Genomic DNA, 27,195 nt, shown 5'->3' with positions numbered 1-27,195 from the left:
CGGACTTTATCATGCATTTGGTGCATGTTTGTGACGATTACTAAAAAATCCGTACACCGCGATCGTGTAACGATATACAGGAGTAAGTCCGCTTCGGGATCTAGGAAGCCTCGAGACGGATGCATTTTAATCTAAATCCGTCGTGTACATAGACATTCTAGAGACTATTTATTCTGTGTTCGCTCGGCTTGTAAGATAGAGACGCCAGATAGACGCTGGTACCGCGACGTGTTGTTAATATAAACGGTGTAAAGGGACGATACGAGGAACGATGGGTCTGTCTGTCCAGGTATAAGCGTTATACGAGTATCCCGTGCGAATGCGCGAACGAGGAACATGTATTTATGGTATACGCGATGTGAGTGTAAATATTATCCGCATAGGTTCTAAGTTAGTGAATGCGATGCAGATACACGGTATGATATCGCGAGAAGTTCCTAAATAAATTATGAAATCGAGCAAACTTGCTGTGTTCTTCTTTCCCCATAAAAATGTCATTCTGTTCCCGTAATCATCCAAATTTAACGTTATTGTAAATTCAAACGGACCATTTTACGCTTGCACATATGCTATAATATTTGTCTAATAAGATAATATGAAAATGATCTGAAAGTGTGTAAATTCTTCGCAGAATCATACATTTTGTACCTATTAGAAATTAATTTATCAATTTTTTATTGAAGAAAATTTCTACTTGCAAGACTAAACATAATGTATTGGTTTGCTTGCATTTTGTTTGCATTTTATCTTTGGACAGCGCATGACTGTCTAAATCTCAGATTTATCTACAGATATTTATCAAATAGAATCCATTGCTACTATATTTATTATGTACCTACGATACTTACATAAGAACAAAGTTCAAAGCAGTTTATTTCGACGTTAAACAAATTTGCTTCTCCAAATGACTTTTGCAATAAAAATGCTAAATCGCTTGGCGCACCTGTTATGTCCAAAATATCAGATTTTACTTTTCAAACAATAAATAGTCCAGGTCCGCTCATGCCGCGTATGCGAGAGAGCTGGGTCTCTCATGTTATTTGCATGATAGCCGCTGATTGGTATATGGCTTGTAAATGAGAGGCTTCATCCCCCGGCAGATAACCACCCCTGAACAGGCCTGACTGCCGGTGTTCGATTGGAGAATCGAACCGCGTGTTTCGAAAGGCACCCGAAAGGAGCAGCGCCGCACCGCGCCATCAGTATTTATGACATGCTAATCCCCAGTTACGAATTCCGCGACATTCCGCGGGATCTGGCGGCGGAGAGCCGCTCGTTCGGAAAACGTCACCACCCAGCGGAAGGGCGCAAGGAGGAGGCAAAGTCGTATTTGACGAACGCGGATCGATGTCACTACTTGCTACGTTCCGCATCCCTGAGCTGCCATTTCCTTTCTCCACCGAGCACCAGAACCATTATGTGAAAATCGAATACACCGAGTTGACGAATTGAGAAATTCGATGGAAAAGAAATGAATGAGCAACATTACATAAAAACATAGTCTAAAACTAGATAAAGAGATATCTAATTTTTTCCGAAGAAATAAACGCATATGTCCAAATAAAATAAAATAATAATAAAGTATACTTCTTGACAAAAGCGATATCATACACGTCGAGTTTCGATTCAATCTTATATGATTCCTATGGTATTTTACATTCAAGATTTGAAGAAATCAGTCAAGTCAAATTCGATCATCAAACATTATTAAGACTGCGCTACGGATATTCGTCTGAGTGCTCGAATTTCCTCGCTTACACGTATATTTTCCTCGTAATCTCACTGTCGCGCAGATTCGTCAGTCGATTCGTCGATCTTATTACCGATTCGATTGCCAACTCGTCTCCCCATCCCCCGTTTGTCGTGTGCCATTTCAATTTTTCGTCTTCATTTTTCACTCGTGAAAAATCCGTGGCGAGAGCAACTCGAGCGAGCTTTACTCGGGCGTGATTATTTGCGAGGAAAAATCCGGGATTGCCCGGACGGGCAGGCAAGACGATCTCGAGAACGTTCTGGCATGGCGCCACATCTCCGTTTACGCCATGGCGCGACGTGGCGGAAGAAGGAAATGGCCGTAAAGCTTTTTCGAGGAATGTGCCGCCGACACCCGTTATCCCGCGAGCGCGAAGGCGCGTTACCGCGACGCTCTCGAGAGAATTAGCATAACGGCCAATCCCGCGCTTCGCGCTTTCTCCGTATTCCCGTTTTCCCGTTTTCCGGCACGCGGGGATTTATTCGAGCGTGATCTCGCTCACGGGCGCGATTTACCAAAGAACGAGGGCTATCTTGAAAAGATTGAAATTAAACTGGTCAAATTAGATAATTCGCAGGACACATAGATATACGTGCGAAACGTCTAAATAAAATAAATAAAAGTCTATAAAAATGAAATCGAATAAAGGGACTATTTTACATCCCTTTCGCACCTTACGGTTAACGGAGATTGTATTGTTTTTTTTACTGTCTGTGTTTCCGGAAAACCTCTGCGCGGTATCTCTCCGTCTTGAACGACAAAACATATGAATTCCAGCCTGGAATCATGTCGATCTCGCTCCGTGGTTCTCTCGGTGCCGTTCATTCAACGGACGTTATAGCTCGGTTAGCTGATTTCGCTCCGTATCTCCTAATTGAAGCTCGTCCTCATCGAGAAGGAAGTCGAGAGTCGTCACGGTTGCGGTAGAGGATCGTGAAGACAGGGTGCCGCGGGTGGATGGGACGGGACGGGGGAGGCAGTTCGGAAGGACGTGGCGACGACGAGGGTAGGGCACTCATGTTTATATGCATTGTATTGCTAAAACCCTTTTAACCGAATTACATTTAGCGATTCTAGTGCCGCTTCTGTGTCTGCGTAACTGCCCTGCTCCCGCACCCGCCACCCCTTCCGTCCTGCTCACCCCCGGTTCCAGATGCCGTTCGTTCCTCTCCTCCACGATTTTCCGTCGCCACCTCCGTCTCTCTTTCGTTCGCTTCGGGATACGGGGCGCGTGTCTACGTATGTGAGAAGCCACTCCATCCACCTTCGGAAGATCCCATACGACGCGGTGGTGAGCTGATGGCATGGGGCGGTGGTGCGGAGGATGGCGGGCCGGCGGACGGGTCGGACGGAGGGGCCGCGAGGACGGGGGCCGAGCGCGATGGGGCTGGATTCCAAGAGTCGGAGAACGGCATCCCTGAATCCCTGATTCTCTTGGTAAACAAGTGCTTGGGTGATTCACTGCTTGTTCACTCCTATCGGCCGTCGTTTGTTTCTAGACGCCATTGCGTTCTACGATTCTACCTCGTTTTCCGGTCTAATGGATTTTGGGGGCCGTCGAGGGCTGCTTCGAGAGTCCCTCGGTTTACCTCTTTCTCCCGCTTCCTCTCTTTCTCTTTCTTTCCTGTCTCTTCTTCTCTTGATCTGGAGACTTTTTCAACACTTTCCGAACTAACAGATCCCGTCGAGAATATCTACGTCTCGATGTTTCCAATGATCTTTGGCAATCTTGGTAACGGAACGTGCTGGTGATGAATCATATCTACAGCAGTTACGAGGACTTATTGCTTTGCGAGACATTGAATGATGCAATGATTTTTATTTACATAATATAACATTTTATATTATGTCTTCCTACAATACTAAAATAAATTACTAAACGAAGTATTCTATGTAAAAATATATTATTTTATACATTCGTTACAGTTACTCAAAATCAGGAAAGTCTAATTCATTTAATATGCACATGTACATTAACCTACTTCATAAAGGAAACTTGAAAAGTTCAAAATTTCGATCCGAGTTCTCGAGACAGAATTCTTAAATGAAGAAATCCGAACTTTCAAGCGTTTCTTCATTAACTGAATCAGAAGAAAGAAAGAAATTTAATATGACGCTAGGAGAATGTCTCAAGGGTCAAGCGCCGCCATCTTCGACTTACGACACCCCGCGAGGGTCACGAGAGATACGTCCCTGCCTTGGCTCGCGCGCATCTCGCGGCAGAGTCCGTCATTAGCGCTAACAAGGTTAGCCTGGGGCTGTAGAGGGCCGACGGAGGAGAGGGACGCTGAGGGAGGATGAAGGGGGATGCCACCCTCCTCCAACGACCTACCCTTTGCTTGCAACACATACGCGTGCGCGCGCGCGCGCGGTCACGTGCACATGAGCGCTCGTACGGGCGCGTACACGTACACAATCTTGCGGCCGTACTCTCCTTAGAACAAGGGGGGGATAATAAGATCTGCGACAATCAACCCCAACGACGAGGACGAGGACGACGACGACGACAACGACGACGACGACGACGACGCGAGAGAGCGTCATGACGCTCTTCTTGGACGAGCTTTCAGGCGACGTCCGTCACGTTACGTGCACGTCTTCCCTCCTCTCGTTCTCTCTTTCTGCCCCCCTTCCCTTTCCCGTCACCACCGCATTCTCATCCAACTTCACTATGTCTATCTCTCTCTCTCTTCATTTCTATGTTCGTCTATCCCTGCTTTGCATTCATGTCTTTCTCGCTCTCTTTCTCTCTGTCTTCATCTCTATCTTCATCTATATCTCTCGGTGGCTCTTTCTCTTCCTCGGTCTCCTCTCTCTGTCCTTACATTGGTTGTCTTGTTCAACTTGCCCTCGTCATCCTGTTCTCTCCTCTTCTCGAGCTTCTTGTTCTCACTACCATGATGTATTCCAAAGGAGGAAGCTATCCAGTTTCCACAACCGCCTTAGTGGCACGATTCGTCAACAATTCGTCTCGACTGCTAAGACGCGCGACTGTAATAGTCCTTTGCGGACGCTCAATGGTGGCAAGCGTACGGTGTGAGATCATGTAACTTCAATATTTCGAGAATTACAAGAAACACCTCATGCATGATATTTTGGGAGAAATCGCTGCATTAAATTATCGCAAATTAACATAGTTTCTTATTTTTTAATAGCGCGACATTTTTTACACATTTATTGTTAGAGGTATTTCTACAGTTTATAGGAATAACATAATTAATGCACTTTTTACAAGATACCGATTCTTGATATCAAACAGTCTTATTTTATCATACTTGGAAACTCTTGAGAATTAGATAACAATAAATCAGAAAATAAATTGAAGAGAGTCGTAGCATTCGTGTCCTATGCTTAATGATATGGAAGCTATTAGCCAGCCCTATGAAACTTACACAAGGGCGCAAGCCAAAGTTCCTATTGGAGACTGATCTATTATCTTTCATCATATTAGCTCGAGTGCCGCTTCGACTTTGTCTTCCACGGAGCAACTTATTCATTACAGGATGGATCGTCGTAAAAACTGGATCTATTAGGATTAAAGTAATAGCTGACATAAAATTGTTACGATCGTCGTTAGCGCGGCGAATTGCATGCATTTTTATGCGCCGGACAAGTTGCCGGTGTTGTTTTTAATGAACCAAGGAAGCAAGAAATTGCTTGTATTTCGTTAAATTACACGTCTTTCTTCATAACAGACTTTCTCGAACCCGCGCATTTCCACGCACTTTTCAACATTTAGGACAAAGAAGAGGGAAAATTAACTTTGAATTTGGGTAAAGATCTCATCGAGATCTGAAATTTTCCGAGCAGACAATTGCACGTTCAAGACTTTCGTGTTAAAGCAAAGTCAAGACTGCACCGTTCACTGTCTGAAATTTCTACCTCACGCATACTTGGCTCTTCTTCTACGTGAATCGGAAATAACGTTCCACGTGGGTGAGAACATAGCGTTCACAGCGCGAACGTTCACGCAATATATCGGGCGACAAAAGAGACTAAGCCGAGATGTCTGGCCGGCGGTTCGGTAAACATGACGAAGACTCATAGATCAGTCGCTGATCCGTGCTGCCGAGCTGTTCTTACCTCGCAGGACGGACCACAACGTTTAAGCACCGTGACCGGCGGGCATGGATTGTGTTGGTCGAGTCGATTGTGTGTAAGTGCCTCGCGGAAGAAGAGGAGGGACCGTGCGGGTGAGATGGTTCCGGAGAAAGAGAGACAGAGAGCGAGCCGGAACGGCAAGGGTGAAGGGGTGGAAGAAAGGGAGGCAGTCCGAGTGGAGTGAGGAACTCGAGGGGTTGCGGGAGGCTGGAAGGAGCTAACCGCATCGTAATCAACGTAAAATGGCGTCGGGAACAGGGAACGGAGAACGGAGGAGCCTCCTGAGGTCGTGCCGCCATTGTTGATCACCCTCACCCTCGTATAATACGTGCTATACGGCTCGCTCAGGGATGCACCCTCCGCGGGCACCACGCCGAGAGATTTTTACGCCACTCGGTGGAATTTATATGTATTGGGTGGATGCGGGGTGTTTTATGATCGTGTAAGAATGGGGATTTCGGAATGTAATTTCAGATTTTCGTCGTTGGCACCCGCGACGAAATACATTGTCACAGATGAGAATCTTGGCTCTTTGCTCTATGAAAAAGTAGGTAATAGCATCACTTATAAATTTATAAATAAATTATTATGAATTTTTCAATTTACATCTGTAACATTAAAGCAAGAGCTTATCTACATTAGAATTTTTCTGAATAATTGTTCTGATGAGACTTAACATTGTAAGCTTCGTATTTTACGGAACCACAAGAGATGCTACAATACAGCAGCTGAATTTCATGTTAAATATTCTCGCCCGTCTTTTTGTACCCGTGGACAAGAAGAATCTGACTCATACCATTACTCCGCTGAATGGTTCATTTTGTATTTTACTATAAATCCCCGGTTCGCCGGCGAGAAGGCGCGCTCCACCGTGCGAAGTTGGATTCGACCCTGCGGGATGCTCGGCAAGTCGTAATAAATTACGCAGAAGTGGAGCCGTGAGCGGAGATTACTGGCCCGGTTTCTCCCACCCTAGCGAAGCAGCAGCCGCTGGCTCCTATTTCACCACCAACCACTCCCCTTTTCACCACCGCCTGCACGATGGCGATGGCTGTTTCACTTAAGCTCTGCTGCCTGCCTACCTACACGCTGCTGCTGCTGCTGTTACAATTTTGACGAGCGCATGCCAAATGCGACGCTAATGAAATCGGCTCGCGATTCGCGCTGCGGATTCAACGACACGAAAACCACGCAGTGTTACGTAGAGTTATTCAATCATGCCATGTGAGCTGATTAATTTCTCATGTCATTCATGACTTTCTTCGAACGTTGAAACATTCTTGAATAACAAGATCAATATATATTAGATAAGCAAGGTGTAATTAGATATCGTGCTTGGTCTGCATACTTTTTTAATACGTCCTTTTTCAATAAGACAATACGAATGTAACAAGCATGACTCTGGATTACTGAAATACCAGGAATTTGAACCAATGATTTGAAAATTTATGATACCGAATTGTTTATGTACTCCAAAACATTGATTTTTGTACATATGCAAAAAAGGAACCTCTTTTCGGAAATGGAAGAGATGAGAATCGACTCGTTTTCTGAGACGACGTAGCAAATTAACAAGCCTTTCGTGATTTCGAATCCGTTCGTAGCGAGCGTCGCCAACAAAGTCGGAATAATTCGGATTGGCTGCGCGCGGCAGATCGCATAAAAATTCAGGGAAGTATCCTCTGAACGGTTCATTTCACTCGAGCTGATCGTGTTCGACTCAGCCTCAAGGGCTACATACATTATGGTGTGCTGACTGCCTACCATCTTCTCCGATAACGCAATTTAATCCGAAGAATGATATAAGGAACGCTTTGTATCCGCGTCATCCCCGGAATACGTATATTTCTCCTTTCACTCCGAAATTGCGCGAGCTGTACGAGCGAGATTTAAACGCGTTTTCTAATTCTCGAAATTGCAGTAGTTTGCTCATGACGATCGTATTCGAAAAGTTTACGTAGAATCATCGAACAGAATAAAATTGAATAATATCCCTAATAAATTAAAATGTAGAACTTTCTTTTTACAGAGAATAAAAATTATAATTTTATATTTTAAATTTTCTATTTTTGATTCATGAAATTACATCGAATAAATCTGTTCTTTAGTTCGTAGTATTTTTTCACTTTTGATACTTTTTGGATCATCCAAATTCGAGATTTGATAAAAATTACTGCTAACAATTTTGCAAGATTGATCTCGTAATCAATGACACATGAAAAGTAAATATGTAATATGTGGAATCATCAATTCGTTTCAATTCAATCATCTAATTTTCTGTTTTATCTGTTGGGCAGAAATGGTAGGTGTAGTACCATCGGTATATTTGTAGTATACCGATTTTGTCTTATATAGTGTGATTACGCAGGATATCTCTTCGTGTTCCATATATCCAATGATATTTATCTTCAGTGACAAAATCTTATCGAAATTTTCCCTTTCTATCCAGTTGAAGATAAATTATTGTTCGCAATATCAACCAATGTTATGCATCATACTGGTTGCTGGTATCGTTACCGACTGCTAACCGATAATTTAACTTCTGTAAAAACATCTTATCAAGAAGCATTAATAATAATGTGCAACAATATCTCTCATTTAAGAATTTCATATTAAAGGGAAGTTGGAAAAGCTGACAAATTCCGTTGCGAAAGCGCTATTATTTAGATGGAAGAGATGGAACTAAAGAAAAGAAACCTGCCGCTTTCAATTTTTTATTTAATAAGAAATCAATACCTCTATTCAGACTAGTCATATTATAATTTCTAATGCTTCCTGCGTTTAAATCTATAATCAAAACTAAAATGAAAAAGCAATCAAAGACCTGTTGAAAATGCAGTAACAACAGCTTCTTTAGATACTTGATCTCTATCGCCCTGAACATTTTCAGTACGCGGGATTTCAAGTTTTCTATTTCAAGATCTAAGATATGAAGGTTCTCTCAGACTGCTCCGTTTCTTTTTATGCTATCTATCGTGTAAGCTTCGTCTGTCAGATTTAGATCGGATCTCCGATTATCGCCTCGATCAACGCGTAAAAACTCGGGTATGCATAGATCCGGGTAATAATTTAACGACATATCGCTTCACGCACACACCCTACGTGTTTCACACTCCTACACGTCGCTGCTTCGTGTCTTAATCCGATCGTTCCGGTCTATCAAGAATCGAGCGCGGCGAATGAGAGATAATGCGAAATTCACGAAGCGTAAAGGTAGCTCAATTCGCCTTTATTTCGACGGAAGTTCCTGCTTTACAGACACGCAGCTGTAGAGCCGGCCGTAACGGCGGCTTCTGCTGTTCTTGCTGTACTGGGTGGGCGCGTTTAACGACGCGAGTACTCGCAATGGTGTCACGCACATGTGCCTGATACAAAGTTGACCATAACGCTCGTCATTCGTGGTGGAAACCAGTCTAGCATCCGATATTTTATATTTTATGTTTTCCTTAATATTTCATAACTTCCCTATGATACTCATTAGTCGTGGAAAGCAAAATCTTATTTGGTCCAATTAGATGGTACCTTTGTATCTTCGTAATCGTAATCCGAAGCAAATTAAATTTCTCTTATTTAATGAGACATGTCATATCGTTTGCAACCAATGAAATAATTCCGATTGATCGTATATATTTCCTCGATTGAATTAGTTAATTCATATATATAGGGTGTCTGACATAAGGCGAAAAACCTCTCGCCCACAGGTAGATCTCGTCAAACTGAATTAAAAAGTCCTGTACCATTTTGCAAACAACCACGTAAAATTTCGAGTAATTAAGTAAAGAAAGTTCGCTAATTCAGCGGACGCGAGAGAAGAATGAATGAATGAACGTAAAAAACGACTAGTCGCGCGCGCGATGCGATAGCAGCGAGTATCGGATTACAGCGGCAGGCGAGACGACGCTTCTAAGAAATACGACACTTTCTCGGCAACACGAGCGCTTGAATGAGACGCTGAGAAATTATTGTCCACGCGTCGTCTCACCTGCTGCTGTAATCCGATACTCGCTGCTATCGCGTTCTAAGAAATACGCTCGCATCGCGCGCGTTAGCCGTTTTTTACGTCATTCATGCCTACTTCCCTCGCTGCCAATCGCGTCCGCTGAATTAGTGAACTTTCTTTACTTAATTACTCGAAATTTTACGTGGTTGTTTGCAAAATGGTACAGGACTTTTTAATTCAGTTTGACGAGATCTACCTGTGGGCGAGAGAGTTTTCGCTTTATGTCAGACACCCTGTATAACTGATATTACGAAACACACACATATATTTAATATCACTGAGCAACTGACACAAAGCAATTGATAAAGTATTTGTTAAATCACGAAAGGTGCGATTGAAGTTGTCCAGTGGCTTACGATAAGAGATTACGTCGCCAATGCGTAATCAATCGGTGGATGACATTGTCGAAGCCCCGTTATTGCGCTTCGACATCTTGTCATACGCGGAAGATATCATGATGATATTTTATTAGACGCGTTTAGAGAGAGAGAGAGAGAGACAGAGACAGAGAGACAGAGATAGAGAGAGAGAGCTTTCGCTATTTTCCAGTTCATTAAAGATTCAGACGCGACGAACGCAGCATGAATCGATCAGATAGAAGATAGATAGAAGATTGCCCCTTGATCAGAGACAGTGGTCGATTGAATATTTACTTAAACATTCCATGTTGTCGCTTACTTCCGTGCGAAGAGGGCGGTGACCAGCTCTAATGATCCAATCAACCCGAGAATCTGCTGTGTCATTCGAAAAGCGGAATGCGCTTACGAGTCCGTGCTTACGATTAGCGAAAATGACTCATCGTATTCTCTCCTGGGGCACTCGCGAATGCAGTGGTCGATGACTGCCGGTCGGTTTTGCGAACTGCCATTACATATCATTTTTGATCGCTATTGTGTTGCGCTCACCGCCGCAGTTTCTCAATCTTGCGATCTGGAGCGGATTTAGATAATAGATTCAGCGGCAGATACCGCGACTAAACGGTCCGCCAACGAGCATACAGTTGTTGTTTGCGTCTCACGGCCCCAGTGGAGAACGCTAACGGAAGTACGGAAATCCTTACTTCAAGTTTATTATCAGTCGCGTGCTTCTCAACAATCCAGCACTTGTTCTGTTTTCTGCCGTCTTCTCCGAATTGCACGTTTAATCGAATTATCCCAATTCCAGACAGTCCCATAATAAACTGCCGCGCGCTTTTTTCCTGATTTCGCAAAACTTGATAAAATTCATCAGAATCTGCTGAACACCAGTGCCAATTCAGAGACGCTCGAATACAAGAGTGATCGCTGTTGAAAGTATTAGGAAATCACTTCGCGTAAGAATCATGCTAAGAATCCTAAAATGTAATCAATCCCTGTCAATCCACCGATTGAAATTCCGATTTGTCCGCGCCGCTTTGACGGTGCCGCGGCGTCTCTTCACGAGAATCCGCAGAACCGGAAGAGGAGCCGGAGAGCGACTCAGCAACGAGGGTTACCGAAGTCAAGAGCGGGAGAGCGGTTGGGCCAGCCTATGCACTTTAGTTGATGAAGTCCTCGAATGGGAGGTCGGCGAAAGGCGAGACGGAAAAGTCGATACGCCGGCTGTCGGTCGAAAAGCTCTCTCGGCTTGTCGTTTCGAGCCGGCCTGATCGTCTCTCATCGCGTAGGTTCTCCGGTTCTCCCGGCCTGTCGACCGCGCTCCATCTGCCCCGCCGTGGCCGCCGACTCTCGACCCTGCTCAGTCGCGGCGGTGGCATCCTGCTCGCAACATCACGTGCCAGTTGGATTTGAAAAGCGGCTGCCGCCGCCGCCGCCGCTTGCCTCCGCGCCGGTTTTTAATCGGATCGCATTTCCGGCGTGGGCGAGGATACCACCCTTTATTTTAAATTCTTCAGCACTTCCGTAAGTGCCCACTACGTCGGCGACTTGCCGATTTCCCGATCAGCATAAAGAGCTGATGATTAAAAAAAATGAAACGATAATTAGTAATTCTTGATTTTCAAGTTGAAATATTCATTTATTATTGTAAATTTTGTTTGGTTCAAATTTGTGGAAGTTTTTTACTCCGGCCTTTGTAGCGTAATAGTGAACTGAAAGAGTGCGGTTGGGAAGGGCTCATTGGAAAAAGGACTTTCGTTAAATACAAAAATTGGAAAGTGTGTGTTTCAAAGATTTTTTATCAAGAAAAGGGATATATATTGTTTTATGTAAGTCAACGACGTTTTCTTATTTCCGCTTCGCTTTAGAATTTAACGGATCCCTTTAAAATAATGATGATTGACAAATCGATACCAAATTAATGGCTCGACAAGCTCATATCGAGAAAGACTCTAAATTTGCGTACTCGCTGAGTTTCGCTTTTAAGTGAAGTTCGCGTGATTTTGATTATGTAATTTGTAGAAGTTCACGTTTGCTATTGAAAGTAACATACGGTAGTTTTTGTCGTGAGAAGCGAATGGTGCACCACGTGCGCAGCCGGAAACAATGTGGGCGGCATTGACGAAAAGACAGTTGTCGGTGTTCTGGAAAGTAAGTCACTCTTCCTGGAGAAAGATCTATTTTTGTGACTGATCGTGTTTCACGGAGAGGAAACGGTAACGAAGTATCGCTATCGAAGAGCAGACGTGTCCAGTCTTTATTTGACAATGAGCTGCTGTCATATTCTATTAAAAATATGTTGCGACCTCCGTTGCAACATTGCAGTTTGTCTAATTAAAAATAAAATAAAAATTTAATTAACTGCATTACATGTATACTATAATTCTCTGTTCGAAATTTAAAATCAAAGATTGAGATTTCTTTGATTTTATTCTACTTGTTGACATTAACGTCGATTGACGTCGATTTTGAGCTTCACCTTCATATTGCTTCGTGAGATAATATTAACAAATATTGACTCACATGTTGCATTCACTCAGATTTCACAGAAACTTGATGACAAGGCTAAATTGTTCCATCAATTACTTTTATCTAGAGAGAAGATACGTGTTTTCAGATGTGTTTTCGCAAATACTTTCCTTTTACTTCTGTGAAAATTTTATTTTTTCTATTAAAATTCCTCAAGTTTCAAATTCTTTTCTTTTTTTGAATAAAACGTTACTTATTACTTATCACGTGTTTTTTAAGAGAACGAAATTTATTATGCACGATATTTATAAGTATAAAGGCTTTGATTTTTGATAACTGGATTTTTTCTGTAACCAGAATTTTAATGATACAATAATTTCTGCGTTCTTGTAGTTACTTGAGTGCTAGAGATGCTGATGCAGCATCTCATCATATAATAAGATGCAGGGTTAGCATATCTCCTCACGATAATGATTCTTAATTTTAACGTCAAATTTCCTCTTCCTAAAGAAATACTCATAAAAAAAGAACGATTTGCAAAACTTATTAATAATTAACGCACGCAGACATTAGACATTATTCTGCGCTATTAATATTAAACTATCGTGTAACGCTCTGCTTAATAACCGCAGAATTTCTCATCGAATTCGCCGATGTCCTTCGCTTGAAAGATTCAAGTTTCATCTTCCATCGTCAATGTAACGGGAAAAATTTCAAGCGAATTCAAGCAACCGAACTATCATCGTATTGCATCCTCGAGTCGTCAGGAAATATACTTGCGATAAAATTTTCCGATCAATAGTCGCCAAGGGCCCGGTGGACCCGCCGTCAAGGAAAATCCACTTACACGGGTGCACGATAAGATTAAATTCGGTAAGAGCCGCCGGTGTTCCCACGAGGGTGTACCCGAGCATGAAATAGGGTCGTTCGAGCAACGAATGACGAGGCCGTTCGTCGTGAACCGTCGTGTCGTGCAACAGCAAGAGAGTCGATGACTCCTCTCATCCAGTGGTCCCCAGCTTACCGGTCAACCGAACGGTCCCTTCCCATCTCGATCTGCTCCACGACGATCTGGTCGCACAACCCGTCATCGGCGGTCGCCCGACACTTCCACGTCTCGTTGTCTGTGGGAACAATTAGCGGCGCTGACTCTTCTCGTCGAAGAAGCTCGAAAGAAACTGAAAGAAACGACGACTTCAGAGGTTGCACGAGCTATCGTAACGTCCATATATGAGTATAATAAATCATTCTGTGGTTGATTAACCGCGACTTCAGATGATCAGATCTGGACATTGTCTCTATCAAACTGTCTTTTAGAACCTGATGTGGATGGTGCGTGAGTTTCCGGTATTTCCGTGGTTCCGTTCCGCGACGTCGTTTCCGGAATGTATTTTCTGTGAGGCAAAGTCTGTTCTATTCTACAAAGAGAGAGGAAGAGATAGCGAAACTCGATAAAGATGACCGGTTTGTGGAGATCAAGATAGAGATTCGGTTGAAAACCGGAAACATGTTTGTCAATGCGCGTGTGACGCGATACCTCGTGTAAGCTCATGTTTGCGTAATCATGAAGAAAACATTTGTAGTACGTTTTGCACATGGATTTAGCGAGCGATAAGAATTCCAAATGTGTAGTACAAGATAAACAAATTTCTCGCTTCGATCCTTGCGATTGAGAGGAGAAAAGTATGCACATTTTTCGATTTCTCTGTACGATGAAATATATTAGATCGATAAATCTTACTTTTTCAATGTTTGTTTGTTGAAATAAAACGATACAGCACAAATCAAAGTATTTTTCATCGTTTTCTATTATTTTTTCCATCTTTCTGGCTACATGCAAATATCACGTCATCAAAAAAGGAAGGAGTCATTTTTTGAGATCCATTCATCGATCCATTCATCGATCAATCGGCAAGAATGCATCGATCTATAATTTCCTACAATTAAATATCAATTATTAAATCTCTCTCTCTCTTTAAATATGATTCGTGTAGATTTCGTATCTTTTCACTGTTCCATCTTTTTCGACACCACTGGCCATGGTTTGCGTAAACCATGATCTCACACCGTAATTTCCATTTTAAAGGACCACTTTGACGTAAAACGCACATTCTCTATCGCTTCTCCGTTTAAATCGGCTAGACGTCGCGCTCCGAACGCACGATCTAGCGGCGCTCTTCAGCTTCGGACTTTCGGCTTAAACCGGTTCTCCCGCCTTTCGTACGTATACTCGTTCGTGCACGTCACACCAGAGCGTATCCTTTAACGGGACGGACACCGGGATTTCGTGGATTCGAGAAGTCGTGCGTGTAATCGCGATTACTGCGTCGCTACTCGTGACTCCTCTCGCGGACACGACGATTTTTGTGCGCAACAATTCGCTGCATCCGATCCGCTCTTTCTTCTGAAATACCGGAAGAACCACGGACAGCAAAAGAAAAAACAACGGCACTAATCGGCTCGAGTACGTTGTCCTTGTCGTTGAATGGTTCTACAAATTATAGCCGGTCATCGCGATCAGCCATAATAATTTTGTACGAGACTCGCAATGGCGTTTTTGTGAAGAAATATTTATCTGTGCGATCGACGTATCAGTGCGATCGGTGAAATGAATGGTTTGAGGATTGTGGAAATTCAAAAATATTTGTTATTGTGTTATTATATTTTTCTTATACAAGTGTACTTGAAGATTATTATGATTTTGTCATCAGAGAAATGAAGTTGTACGCATGAGATGGATTTCCGCAATTAATGTGATTTATGAATTCATAGTTTAATAAAGAGAATATCATGGTGTTGACGTGCCTTAATTAGAGATGTAGTTGATGAAAGGATAATTAGATGTGCACCGCGGTTTAATTAATAACCATACCAGAAGCGGCCGGTTTGATCGTTGCACTAAAGCGAATCTGTGCATCCTTCGTCACATTATGCTACAAGCGCACGCAAGTTAACTGACCTTAGCAAGAATTTTTAAGAACAATTATACGTGGTTTTCTCTAATGATCCCGTGTGATACGTGTGAACGGAAGCGAGCGTGCGAAGACTGCTTAGGAACAATCAACGATAATGAACGATCTTATAAATAATGAATTAGTAAAGCGCGTATTATTACACAAGAACAATTATCCGCCCGTAACATCTTGATTTTCAAGAGAATCGACCTTGGAATAATTAACATGTAATGCCGGAAAAGTTAATCATACCACGAAAAAAATCCTCATACGTTTTTTAAACATTTTACAAAATTTCCAAAAATGATCGGATCGATAATTATTTTGATGTCTGATTCGAATTTAAAGAAATTTCTGAAATTACTTCGTCATTCAGCGTGTTACCAGGAAATCGGCAAATTTGGAGGCGGTCTTCGTGGCTCGGTAAAATTGTAAAGTTTCGCCGAACAGCATCTCATTACTCAGAACTACTTTGTCGATATGCACACATGTGCACATTAGCCGGTCTGGAACCGGTTTCGCCAAGAATCGAGCCTTTGTCTACGCCGATTTGGAAGGAAATAAATTAGGGATAACGATGTGTATAGAACTGCAGTTTCGCAGGATACCCAAAACGAAGAGCACACAAGGAATACATCATCCTCTTCAAACGCTTTGAGTTTCGCTATGTTTTTCGAAGAAGAGCGCTCAGGACTTCGTATCCTAGAACATGTATTTTAAAATTCCATTACGTCTGCGGTTGTTTGCTGGAAAAACATGCAGAAATACGTAATTCATTAGCAAATATTTAAAAATTAGCATTATTATGATGGCTGAGATAATAGAGGGAAAGTCTGCATGGTACAGTTATATTAATGCCATTGGCGAATTACGCAAGAGATATCAATTACAGTTACGCGAACTACTCGTATACCACTCGTAATCCGCTATGAATTTACATTTGGAGCAGACGGAATGCACATTCCTGGCTGCGATCATGAAAAATAACAGAACTCCTCGTACCCCGGTTAATTCGTCGAGAAAGGCTGGTAACGGCGTCGGGTTCTCATTTTCTGAACACGCCACTCTGCTCGCCGCACATTTCATTCGACTTTCTAGACGCACACTGAGCTCTTTGTTCTCATTCTCGTTATCGCTGGCCACATAACTAGTCATTAAATGCTAATCATGCAGAAATGTATTTTTCTCGGACCTGTCACCTCTGTATCGTCTTAAAATTTTGGAGCACTTGCAAGTGGAGAGCCATTACTCGTCAATAATCATGAATTGCGCGGCTTCCAACTGTAATTGTAAAATATCACAAATAAAATGTTAATACGGATTGATGCGATTGGATGCAAAATCTCGCTTCGGATATTATTTAATTTGTTAACCAGTTAACTTGTACAAGTTAATTTGTACACCACAAGTTCAAGCTATATATTAATGTATACGCTTGTGATGGTGAAAAATGACTGAGCATTAATTGCTGACGTCGTTGGTTAGTCTTCGTTGCTGAACATGCGTGTGACCTTCTTCTTTGAAAGTAGCTGTAGTATTATGTATTGTATTCGTAAATGATTTTATATACGGATGTCAATGACTTGTTTTATAGGTTTTGCAATTTGCTTTGTTTTCAGATTGCAAAACATCATTTACACTGCGCTTGTCTCAGTTACGCGACTGCCGATATAATATGATCGTCATCTCGAAGCAACAGTTTAATGTAAGTTCCGTTAGAATTTATATCTGCTTCAGTGGGATTTAATATAAATCAGTATTATTGCCGAATATAACTGTAACGGTTGAGAATAACTGGATCCGAATTTCTTGCGTGAAAGGGTTCTGAGTGTTCTGACTAATAATACTGAAAGGCGGTTTCGCGCAGAGAAACCAAGATCAAACAGCTAGAGTTTATTTTACAAATAGCCGGAGCATAAATCAAGGTTCACTGCTCATAGAATTCGTTTAAGTCCTCAAACACATGCTGTGTGCTATCGCAAGACATCTGCTCCTGCGAGAAGGCTGTCCTTTGAGGAAGATCTCGTGCGAAATTATATTCAAGATCCAGAGTCCACAATTATAATTAGTATCTTTTAAATTACGTAGACACATGATAATAGAAAACTAAATTTTACGAAAGTGCTTTAAAATCTATTTTGCATAATAAATAATTTAATTAATTTACATCTATTTATGCTGTTCGTAACATATTATTTTATTATATAAAATTATATTATAATGTTTAGAGTTATAAAACAATGCAATTTATGCACAAAATAATATAATTCATATTACAGAAAAAAATTATTTCTAAATAATAGGTAAATAATAAAATTAACGTAAAACTAACTTAAGAATTTCTAAAAACAAATGTTTTTGGAATCCTATTTAGAGAATAATGTAGAACGAATTTTATCTACAGGCTTTCTCTATCTCGAAGAGAGTTCGCCCGTTTTAGAGCGGGCAGAGCAATGGGATTGCTCAAAGGGTATCCTCTGACGGGACTAATTGCTATACCTGAGCGGGCGATCACGAATACCATGACGAGGATGAATCCGAGCGAGGGCTCGGAGATCCCCGAAGAGCGCAAATGGGAGAGGTGACGTATCACCCAGTGATGCGTAAACGGCGTGGACTGGGCAGCGCCTTCCTGGGCCTCTTCGTGGGCCTGATCCTGGGTTTTCTGATCCTCAGCTACCGACTGATCGTCTCCAATCAGCAGCGTCAACAGGTCGCCATCTGGACTTCCGCACCCAGTATACGATCGTTGCAAACGTTGCAGGCTCAAAACATACCGAAGCTGAGGGACGACGAGCGAATCAACAGCTCCATGTCGAACTTGGTGTTCGTGGGCGTGATGACGGCTGAGAAATATCTGGACACGCGTGCCAAAGCCGTCTACGAAACATGGGGCAGGGAATTACCCGGTAGGATAGCCTTCTTCTCATCGGAGTCCTCGACGGTTCCTGAAAACTGTCCGGATCTGCCGTTGGTACCGTTACCACGGGTAGACGACACCTATCCGCCGCAAAAGAAATCTTTCATGATGCTGCAATATATGTGGAGCACTTTTGGCGATCGCTTCGAGTGGTTCCTGAGAGCGGATGATGATGTATACGTGAGAACGGACCGGCTGGAGACGTTGCTGAGGTCCGTCGATTCTAGAAGGGCAATGTACATCGGACAGGCCGGCAGAGGTAACTCGGAGGAATTTGGATTGCTGTCGCTGGAGTACGATGAGAACTTCTGCATGGGTGGTCCTGGGGTAGTGCTATCTAGGGAGACATTGAGAAGGATCGTGCCGCACATCAAGTACTGCCTGCGCCATTTGTACACCACGCACGAAGACGTCGAGCTGGGCAGATGCGTGAAAAAGTACGCGGGGATTCCCTGCACTTGGAGTTACGAGGTAATTCTTTTCTTGGATCACGATAATGGAAAGAACAAGCTGGCGTAATCGCGTTGGTATAATAGATGAAGAGAATGAATGAAAATAGTAGTGTATATAATTACAGGATAATTTTCATAAATTGAGGTTCTTGCTACAAATTCTATTGATTCTTCTGTGCTTCTTAAAATATCATTTCTTCTTCTCCTTGCACCTGAGGAACACTCGTGATTCGTAGTCTGTCGATTCGTTCGTTTTATCGTCGGCGACACGATGCTGCAGCATATCGCACGCAGATAGGTAACTCGAACATTTTATCTTATCATAAGTCGACAAAAGTACATGCTGAATATCGCTATCTTGCTGATTACCAAAACATTATTGCACTTTGATGTCATGTTTACTGCTAAATCGGCTGTTTTATTGACTATAGCGTATCTTTAATAAACCTTGATACTGTGGCAACCACAATATTTCATAAATATTCAAAGTATTCAAATTAATTGATATACAATCAAATTGCAATTTTATTTTACTATTCTAATTTATTTCGTATTCTATTTTATTTCATCTGCTATTTCATTTGTACATAATTTTTTACACAATTTCCACACAATGACATTTTTGCAACAGAGAGAACATATGCCATTGTATCATGCTTCAGCAGCAAATGTGGGACCCTTTTATTAGTATTCCACAAAGTGTACTTGGTTCGTTTTATTGTCACCCGCACGACGCTGTGGCTATTTTGGTCCTCCTTTCTTTTTCGCATCCACATGCATGGACGCGTACACTGGCAGGAACGCATGTACTTTTAACACATGACGATTTGTTGATTAACGCACACGTACAGCATCGCAGATTGGACTCTGGTTTATCCGATGTGTTACATACAGCCACTCATGCATCTACATATTCTTTACACGTACAACTTGCTTCAATCTCGTGTGCCCATCTATTAGCTCAGCCACTCGTATTGACGAAGATAATGTTTGAACATACTCCACGTAAAGCTCTTGCGACGAGTGTCGTAGCAGGCGTCAACTGCAATCGAACTATTCCTCAGTCTTAAATTGAGCCTTGTCCTGATTCTGATGAACATTTCAATCTCAATTCGATCTTAATTCCAATCGACCTCCCGAAAGCGAGAAGACGAAACAGCGGGCTTTCAAGGTGTCTTTACCATGCTCAACTTCAACATCAACTTGCTAATTTAATTAATCTCAGGATGTGTCTGTGAAAGGATTGATTTTCTTCTTCATTGCCCGATTATGTGGTTCTGCGTAACTTAATCGGAAATTATGGGGCAATGTTCACGTATGGTGATCGCACCCATCCAGCATGATATGCACTGCCGGTTTAAATACACGAATCATATGCATCTGCATCATGGACCAGCGTACGCCATTGGTGGAATAGGTCGGAAGATACAATGCACAGATGAGGATGTCAGTTGTTAAGTAAAAGTGAATCGTACCCTGCTAACCCAGTGGCCACGGATCGAGCCATTCTTCTCCATCTTGACACTCAGTCGCATTAGGTCGTACCGCTTAAGTAACAATTTGTGCCACGAAGCGCTTAAATCTTCAGCGCACGTCGCAATAATCAAACGAAAGTGATGCGTAAACGTCGAGAGGAACCGAAAATGCGGGCTCTTGAGACAAAACGAGAAGAAGTGCGCGGAATAAGAATTATAAAACCTGATATATCATTTTTTACACTCCGGTTCTACAAAATAAATTATTAATATTATACAATAAACGCATATATTTATAATATACAAATATGAAAGAGTTATTAAAATAATTTTCTTACATTAACAAAGTACGATAATAGAATAGATCTATGTAATTTGTAAATTAACATTCGGCTTCCGCGCGTTAAAACTGGTCCTCACAGACTCGGTTTAAAAAGGCATAAGAGAGTGACGAAATCTTCCCTTTTCATCCCGTCTCACCACGAATGAACTTTCCTTCAAGAAGAATAACGGAAGTGGTCAGTAACGTTATGGACAACCGCTTCAAACGGACGTATCGGTTTCGAAACAATAACATGCAGGAGAACCGTTGTCGATTAACTGCATCAATCTATCAAAGTCTGCACTTCAGGGAAGATTGTTAGAGCTCTCTTCAGCATGACAGCTTGTGATAACGTGCAGCCCATGGCCGCCGAGGAAGCGAGCAGGTGTGCATTTAACGGTTCGCTCATTAATAATTCATTTGGAATATTCATTTGGAGCACGTATGGGTGCGCAAACGGCGATGTTGTCTCGTCCCGATCGACAATGCGTGGATGAGATTGCGAGTGCACTTGCGTGGGCGCGCAAACGCGAGGAGTTTCTGAAGACAACATGCGTTGTCGCCTGTCCGAGACGAACGGACGAAGGTAAAGTGCACGGAGGATGTCACTCGTTAGGTACCAGTAAATCGTAGCCTGCTAACCCACTGGCTGGACCATATGTCGTTTCTCGTCTTGATGCTCGATTCATAAGGTCGAAACACTTAACAATCGCGACGGTGGTCGCGCGGCATGCCACGACTGGCCGTTTGCGTGCAGTTTTGCTCGTTCAATAACGCGGATTGATCGATCGGAACGCTCATGGGGTTCGATAAGGGATTTACGATCTTCGTGGAGGGTCAGCAAGTTCGTTAGAGCGGCTTTCGCTACATTACGACGCAAGGGAGAAGCTAATAACGCGCGGTGATATTGCGCTTTAATTCCGCGAAATTAGCAGCCTTTTGTGTGATCCAATAACCGAATTACGTGAATTACGCAGTTGTAACGGGTTAAGGAATTAATTCGATGCTCGATAAATTAAATTATCAAGGCGGATTCCAAGTGAAAGTTTGTTTTCTGTACGAGATTGAAATCCAAAATAAATATTTATGCATGTTCATATATAAATATTAATGATGTATGCTTAAAATATTAATACAACTATGAGAAGAAGAATTGAAAAAATGTAATCTGGGAAAATAGGATAGAAAATTTACATTACGTCAATATTTTAAATTTAAAACGCAATCGACTCTTGCATTATCTTATTTTGGATTATGATTCTAATTGCTGGAGCGTTGCACGAGCGACGTTTCGAGATGTTTGTCGCTGACGATCAAGACGCACCGACGTAATTCTATGAAATAAGAAACCACCACACCCAGTCGCGCAGACTGATTAACACTTGCTCCGCGGGTTTGGTCCAGACGCAATATGCCACGTTCTTAATAATAATTATTATAGGTCGTAGTGCGGCAGGCAGGAAGTTCGTACTTTAACTCCGCTTGTGCCCGTGCTAATTGCCATTTGCCGAGACTCGCTCGCTCGTGCGTGCATTCAGACATTCGGGGCGAGCTAATATACCCGGCTCGCATAGAAATCGACAGACGCGGTACCATTGTCGCGATGATCAGGCGAGTGCTCGATTCAATCGGGTAATTCGCCGTTCTTAAACTAATTTTGTCCACGAGCAGAAGCGTGTCATTCGAAAACGATCAAATAAGGGAGAGGAGGAATGAGAATTATCAACACGCTAAATAATAATACAACAGATTTCTCATGTTTTAATTATTGGAGATTTTTCTGGCTACATTTGTGCATGTGTACGTGCGGTTGGAGGATCATTTATTTCAATTTTAGAAAATTTGTTAAATTGGATTTGCGAAATTGCGGGGGAAGTCAAATGTGATATTAGAACAGCGTCTTGATTTGCCAAGAATTTGATATCAAATTGCCAATATCGCCAAGGAAACTGATATTACTGTATTCCTATGATTTATTTCATTATTGTCGAATAACAAGTTTTGTTACATTTATTGCATTCATGATATTGCCGTAGATGCAGTCGATTCTCTACCACAACAGCAGCGGGGCCCAGGCGTTCACCGGAAATCTCAAGAAAAAAGAAGTTCATCGTGCCATTACTTTGCATCCTGTGAAAAGTCCGCCTCACATGTATAGGCTACACAATTATATGAGGGTTGGTGTTCTCAAGTATAATAATCACTATAATCGCGCTACAATTACGAGAAAAACTGGCCGTTGTATTGCTCACTTCGTAACTGTGAAATAACTTGATAACCGTTATACGGTGAACAAATGAATAGCGTGAGAAAAGCGCGTTTTACAATTCCCGGTTTGCACTTTTTATGTGTATTCATACGTGTTGTATCACTAACGCATTAGTACTCTTATTAGCATTAACATTTAATTTTTATGCTGTATGTGATGTGATATCTTATTAACATTTTGCAGACTGGATTGAGATGGAATGTAGATGTGAATTTGTTTAATTTGTAGGGACTGCGGATACAAGATCTGCAGCAAGAGAAGATTCATTTGCACAGAGACATTCACGCGATGGCCGACAAATTGGGAGTCAACCTTGAAACCTTGAAGAATTACGAAATAGCGGAGGGTGTACGTCTTTTTCCGGTCGATCCTAATTCCGAAGATTATCCCGGTGACACGGACACGCTAGGTGATTTCTCACTTCCGCTACTCACAAACCGACTATAGGAATCGAGCTGTGCATAGCTTATGGGAATGTAAAACAATTTTCCTTTTGTTATTTTCATCCTTTGTTAGTGGAATATATGATGCGAGAATGGCTCGTTATACGAGTCATTAAAAGAGTTTCTCGTAGAATTATTTAGCATAAATTATTAAACGATTGTCATATTCGTTTTGTAAATGTTTTATAAACGTCTCTTTCATATATGTTGACAAATCATCGACATTTTCTTTCTCTGATTTTTTGAAGCATGAAACATCTTTATGATAATGAACTGCATCTTCCGTCGTAAAACTTTTACCGTATCGCTATTAACTAAACGCTTCCGTATTTACGGTGCATAAGCGATCGCAGTCATCCATCGTTTTAACGAGAGTCTTGTGCATCAAGCTAGATCGAATCGTATTCTAGAGAAATTATAAATCCCTCTCGAAACCGGATACACAATCCCACAGAGAGGCGAGAATTGCGACGCATGACTTTGCACTTATCGTCGTATCGAATCTCTTCGCGTTACATCTCGCCGAATGTTTTCTTCTTTTCTCGGAATGTCATTAAATACAATACATCACTAGGAAAAAAAGAAAAGAAAAAAATAGAAATAGAACCTTAAATCGAGCGGATGAAAATTCGTCCCGCTTTTGAACGAGTCGATTGTCGATTAAATCGACAATCTCAAGAATGATTCCCTAGACAGTTCTTGCTAATAAATCTGCTCGGCTTGATTGTCTTATTGTCCAGATTGATGGCCAGTCTAGCAAGGGGGAGGGGAAAACGGGATGATACGATACGCTTCGATTCAACTTGCCAGACGTAAATGATCGGGAATGCCTCGCGAAGATTTTCGTGATTGTACGAATCTGTTATAACAATTCTGAATTAATGGACTGAAAACGCATAATACTTGATACTTGATGCTAATTAAGAAAACTAGTCACATTGATTAAACAAAATCTTGTTTGTGTAGGTATACCGGCGAGCCTGAGGTCGTTCAAGCCTGCAACGAGCGACGAGGTGATCCCATGGGACTTCCTCTCGAAGTTGGAATACAGCTTGACCGACTCTAATCCAAGGCGACGTATTCATAGCGACGTGAAGGAGGGCCTGGAAGATATCACTAGGGAAGTTATAGCTTCCATTAATTCCTACTCGCGGCAGCGCGGTCGCATTGTCGAGGAACGATCGGCCCTTTATGGTTACAGAAGGGTGAACTCTTATGGGACTGACACGATATTAGATCTTTTATTAGTCTACCGGAAGTACCGGGGCAGAAAGGTCACTCTTCCCGTCAGACGACACGTTTATCTCCATCAGCATTTTACTGGTACGATCATTGATGTCTTTATATATGCGTATGGGCTCTCCTTGTTTTATTTATTTATTATTACCACATATTTGGCTGTATGCATTAAAATATCAATTATTAATAGGTAGAATTATCATTAACTAATGCATGTAACTTATTTTGAAGATTTCTTGACTTTTCTGATACTCTGAATTAATTAAATTTTGTTATTGAAATAAATTTTTTAAAACAGTACATTTAAAAATTTTATATCTTATTCGATATTAAAAGATTAAAACAAATTGTAACTTTTTTAGGAAACAATTTAGTAATCATTATTAGTGGTTAAATGTTTTACAAAATATAAATATTTTAGATATTAGGAAAATAAGTTTTATAACAAACATATAATTTTGCAGGATTGGAAATACGCGAGACAGTAAATGGCATCGAGGTTTCTCACCAAGAGTCAGACGACAAGTCTATTCACAATTTACTCCGCGGCAGCTTCCTGAATCTCAACTTCAACTCTCAAAATGAAGATCCGGTACAAAGCAAGACTATCAACTTTATCCTACCTCTATCAGGCCGTTACGAGATCTTCCAGAGGTTCCTTCAGAACTATGAGGATATCTGTCTAGCCAGCGGCGAGAAGACATCTCTGCTTGTCGTGCTCTATCAGCACAAGAGCGAGGATTCCTTTAACAAGACGATAAATCTGATCGAGCACTTCAAGTACAAGTACCGCAACGCCGGCATAGACATTCTTCCAGTTTCCGGAAACTTCTCCCGAGCGAGAGCTCTGGACTTAGGCGCATCAAGGTTTCAGGCTGACGATCTCCTGCTGTTCATCGATGTGGACATCGTGTTCACGAACTTAGCATTGAACAGGATACGCCTGAATACGCTGCCGGGTCGGAGGTTGTACTTCCCAATCGTCTTCAGCCAGTACGATCCCAAGGTCGTGTACGGCGAGACTGGCAGGCAGGACAAGTTCATCATAAACGAGATCTCGGGACACTGGAGGCAGTACGGCTTCGGGATTGTCTCTCTGTACAAAAGAGACTATCGCGCAGTGGGCGGTCTGGATCTCTCGATCCAAGGCTGGGGCAAGGAGGATGTAGAGTTCTTCGAAAAGGCGGTCAAGTCGGGTTTCGACGTCTTCAGGGCAGCCGACAGGCACCTAGTGCACGTGTACCACGAGATAGAGTGCAGTCGGCAGCTCTCCAGCCTTCAGTTCTCCATGTGCATGGGATCCAAGGCTGACACATACGCCGGGATCGAGACCTTGGCTAACATGATCTACGGTAACCCAGACATACTGCGTTTTGCCAAAGAGAGAAGGCAGAAGAGGACTAATTCCGCTGGTTGACGAAGACGGATCAGTGAACGGGAGTTAGTGGCTGTTAAAAATAATCGCAATTAAAATATTATGGGAATAATCGCGCAATCAGTTTCTTAAGAAAAGTGGAGAATGTAATGTTAAAATAGATTTTCTCGTTTTATGCACCTCTTGCTAGTAGCTTCAAACACGTGATGTATTATAAGATGAATGAATGGATTATTCGAACTCTTCTGAACTTCGGTGCCAGAATATCTTGTTAGTTACGCGATGTAAATATAGGGTACGATAGATTGTGAGAGTCAAGTGGATAAAAGTTAATAAATTCTGACTTTTTTCACACCGCGGCGAAATCTATGTATCGGAGCTTTAATTGAAAATATAGTTTCCTCACGGCTTTTTGAAGACTTTTTGAAGTGAATTGAAAAGTATAATGATCGCTAAAGGTATTATGTGTAATGACTTTCGGAGATAGATCTGGAAATTGTTGAAGATCACCAAAGTCACACTGCAGGCATGTTAATAGATTCCTCATGTACATATTAAGGATGGTGTAAAATTTCGATTTCCTTTCTAATTCTATTCCGTTGTTAGCTTATGTGATGAGAATAATAATTCTCTTGTCGATACTCCTTTCCGGATAGAACAGTATCGTTTATTTTCATAGTTGTATGTGCGTTTTCCTTTCATCTCTTCATCTTCTACGGTATAAGGCAATGATATAAATTAAAATTGTATGAAGTCTAACAAAAGTGGATTAATATAAATGTCAAATCAGTTTAATCTAATATTATTTCTTTCGATTATTATCGAAAGATATAAATTACACTCCTTTTTCCGCGTATTATCGCAAACAGATGACACACTCAATGACTTTTTCTCTTGAAGATGAAGACTGTTATAACATAGTGTTCTTGTAGTATTCTAGTGTCCTGATCTTATTGACACTTTTTACAAAAGTGAGATTATTAAGCTTGTCATGAGTTATATTTTACTCGAATAATGTCTTCACTTTTTGCCTGATTGTAAAACAGCTAGTAATAATTTAATAATAT

General features: G+C 41.7%; 1 protein-coding gene across 4 annotated transcripts; it reads left to right on the top strand.

Moving 5' to 3' along the window:
* Positions 1 to 11,578: 11,578 nt before the first annotated feature.
* Positions 11,579 to 26,918, top strand: LOC105285449 (chondroitin sulfate synthase 1). Of its 4 annotated transcripts, none has more exons than XM_011349661.3 (8): positions 11,579 to 11,734; positions 17,253 to 17,338; positions 18,038 to 18,214; positions 18,310 to 19,024; positions 22,839 to 22,979; positions 23,300 to 23,480; positions 24,481 to 24,837; positions 25,218 to 26,918. In XM_011349661.3, coding segments are annotated over exons 2-8 (2,526 nt in total). In that variant the 5' UTR covers positions 11,579 to 11,734; positions 17,253 to 17,336; the 3' UTR covers positions 26,171 to 26,918. The 4 variants fall into 4 exon arrangements, with proteins under 4 accessions (XP_011347963.1, XP_011347962.1, XP_011347961.1 ...); XM_011349660.3 differs by having other exon boundaries at positions 11,579 to 12,039; XM_011349659.3 differs by having other exon boundaries at positions 11,579 to 12,361.
* Positions 26,919 to 27,195: the final 277 nt, after the last annotated feature.

This window comes from Ooceraea biroi, chromosome 1 (genome assembly GCF_003672135.1).
Source record: "Ooceraea biroi isolate clonal line C1 chromosome 1, Obir_v5.4, whole genome shotgun sequence".
NCBI classification, from domain to species: Eukaryota; Metazoa; Arthropoda; class Insecta; order Hymenoptera; family Formicidae; genus Ooceraea; species Ooceraea biroi.
Note: the sequence above shows the minus strand (reverse complement) of the source record. Positions and strands in the feature narration are given on the sequence as shown.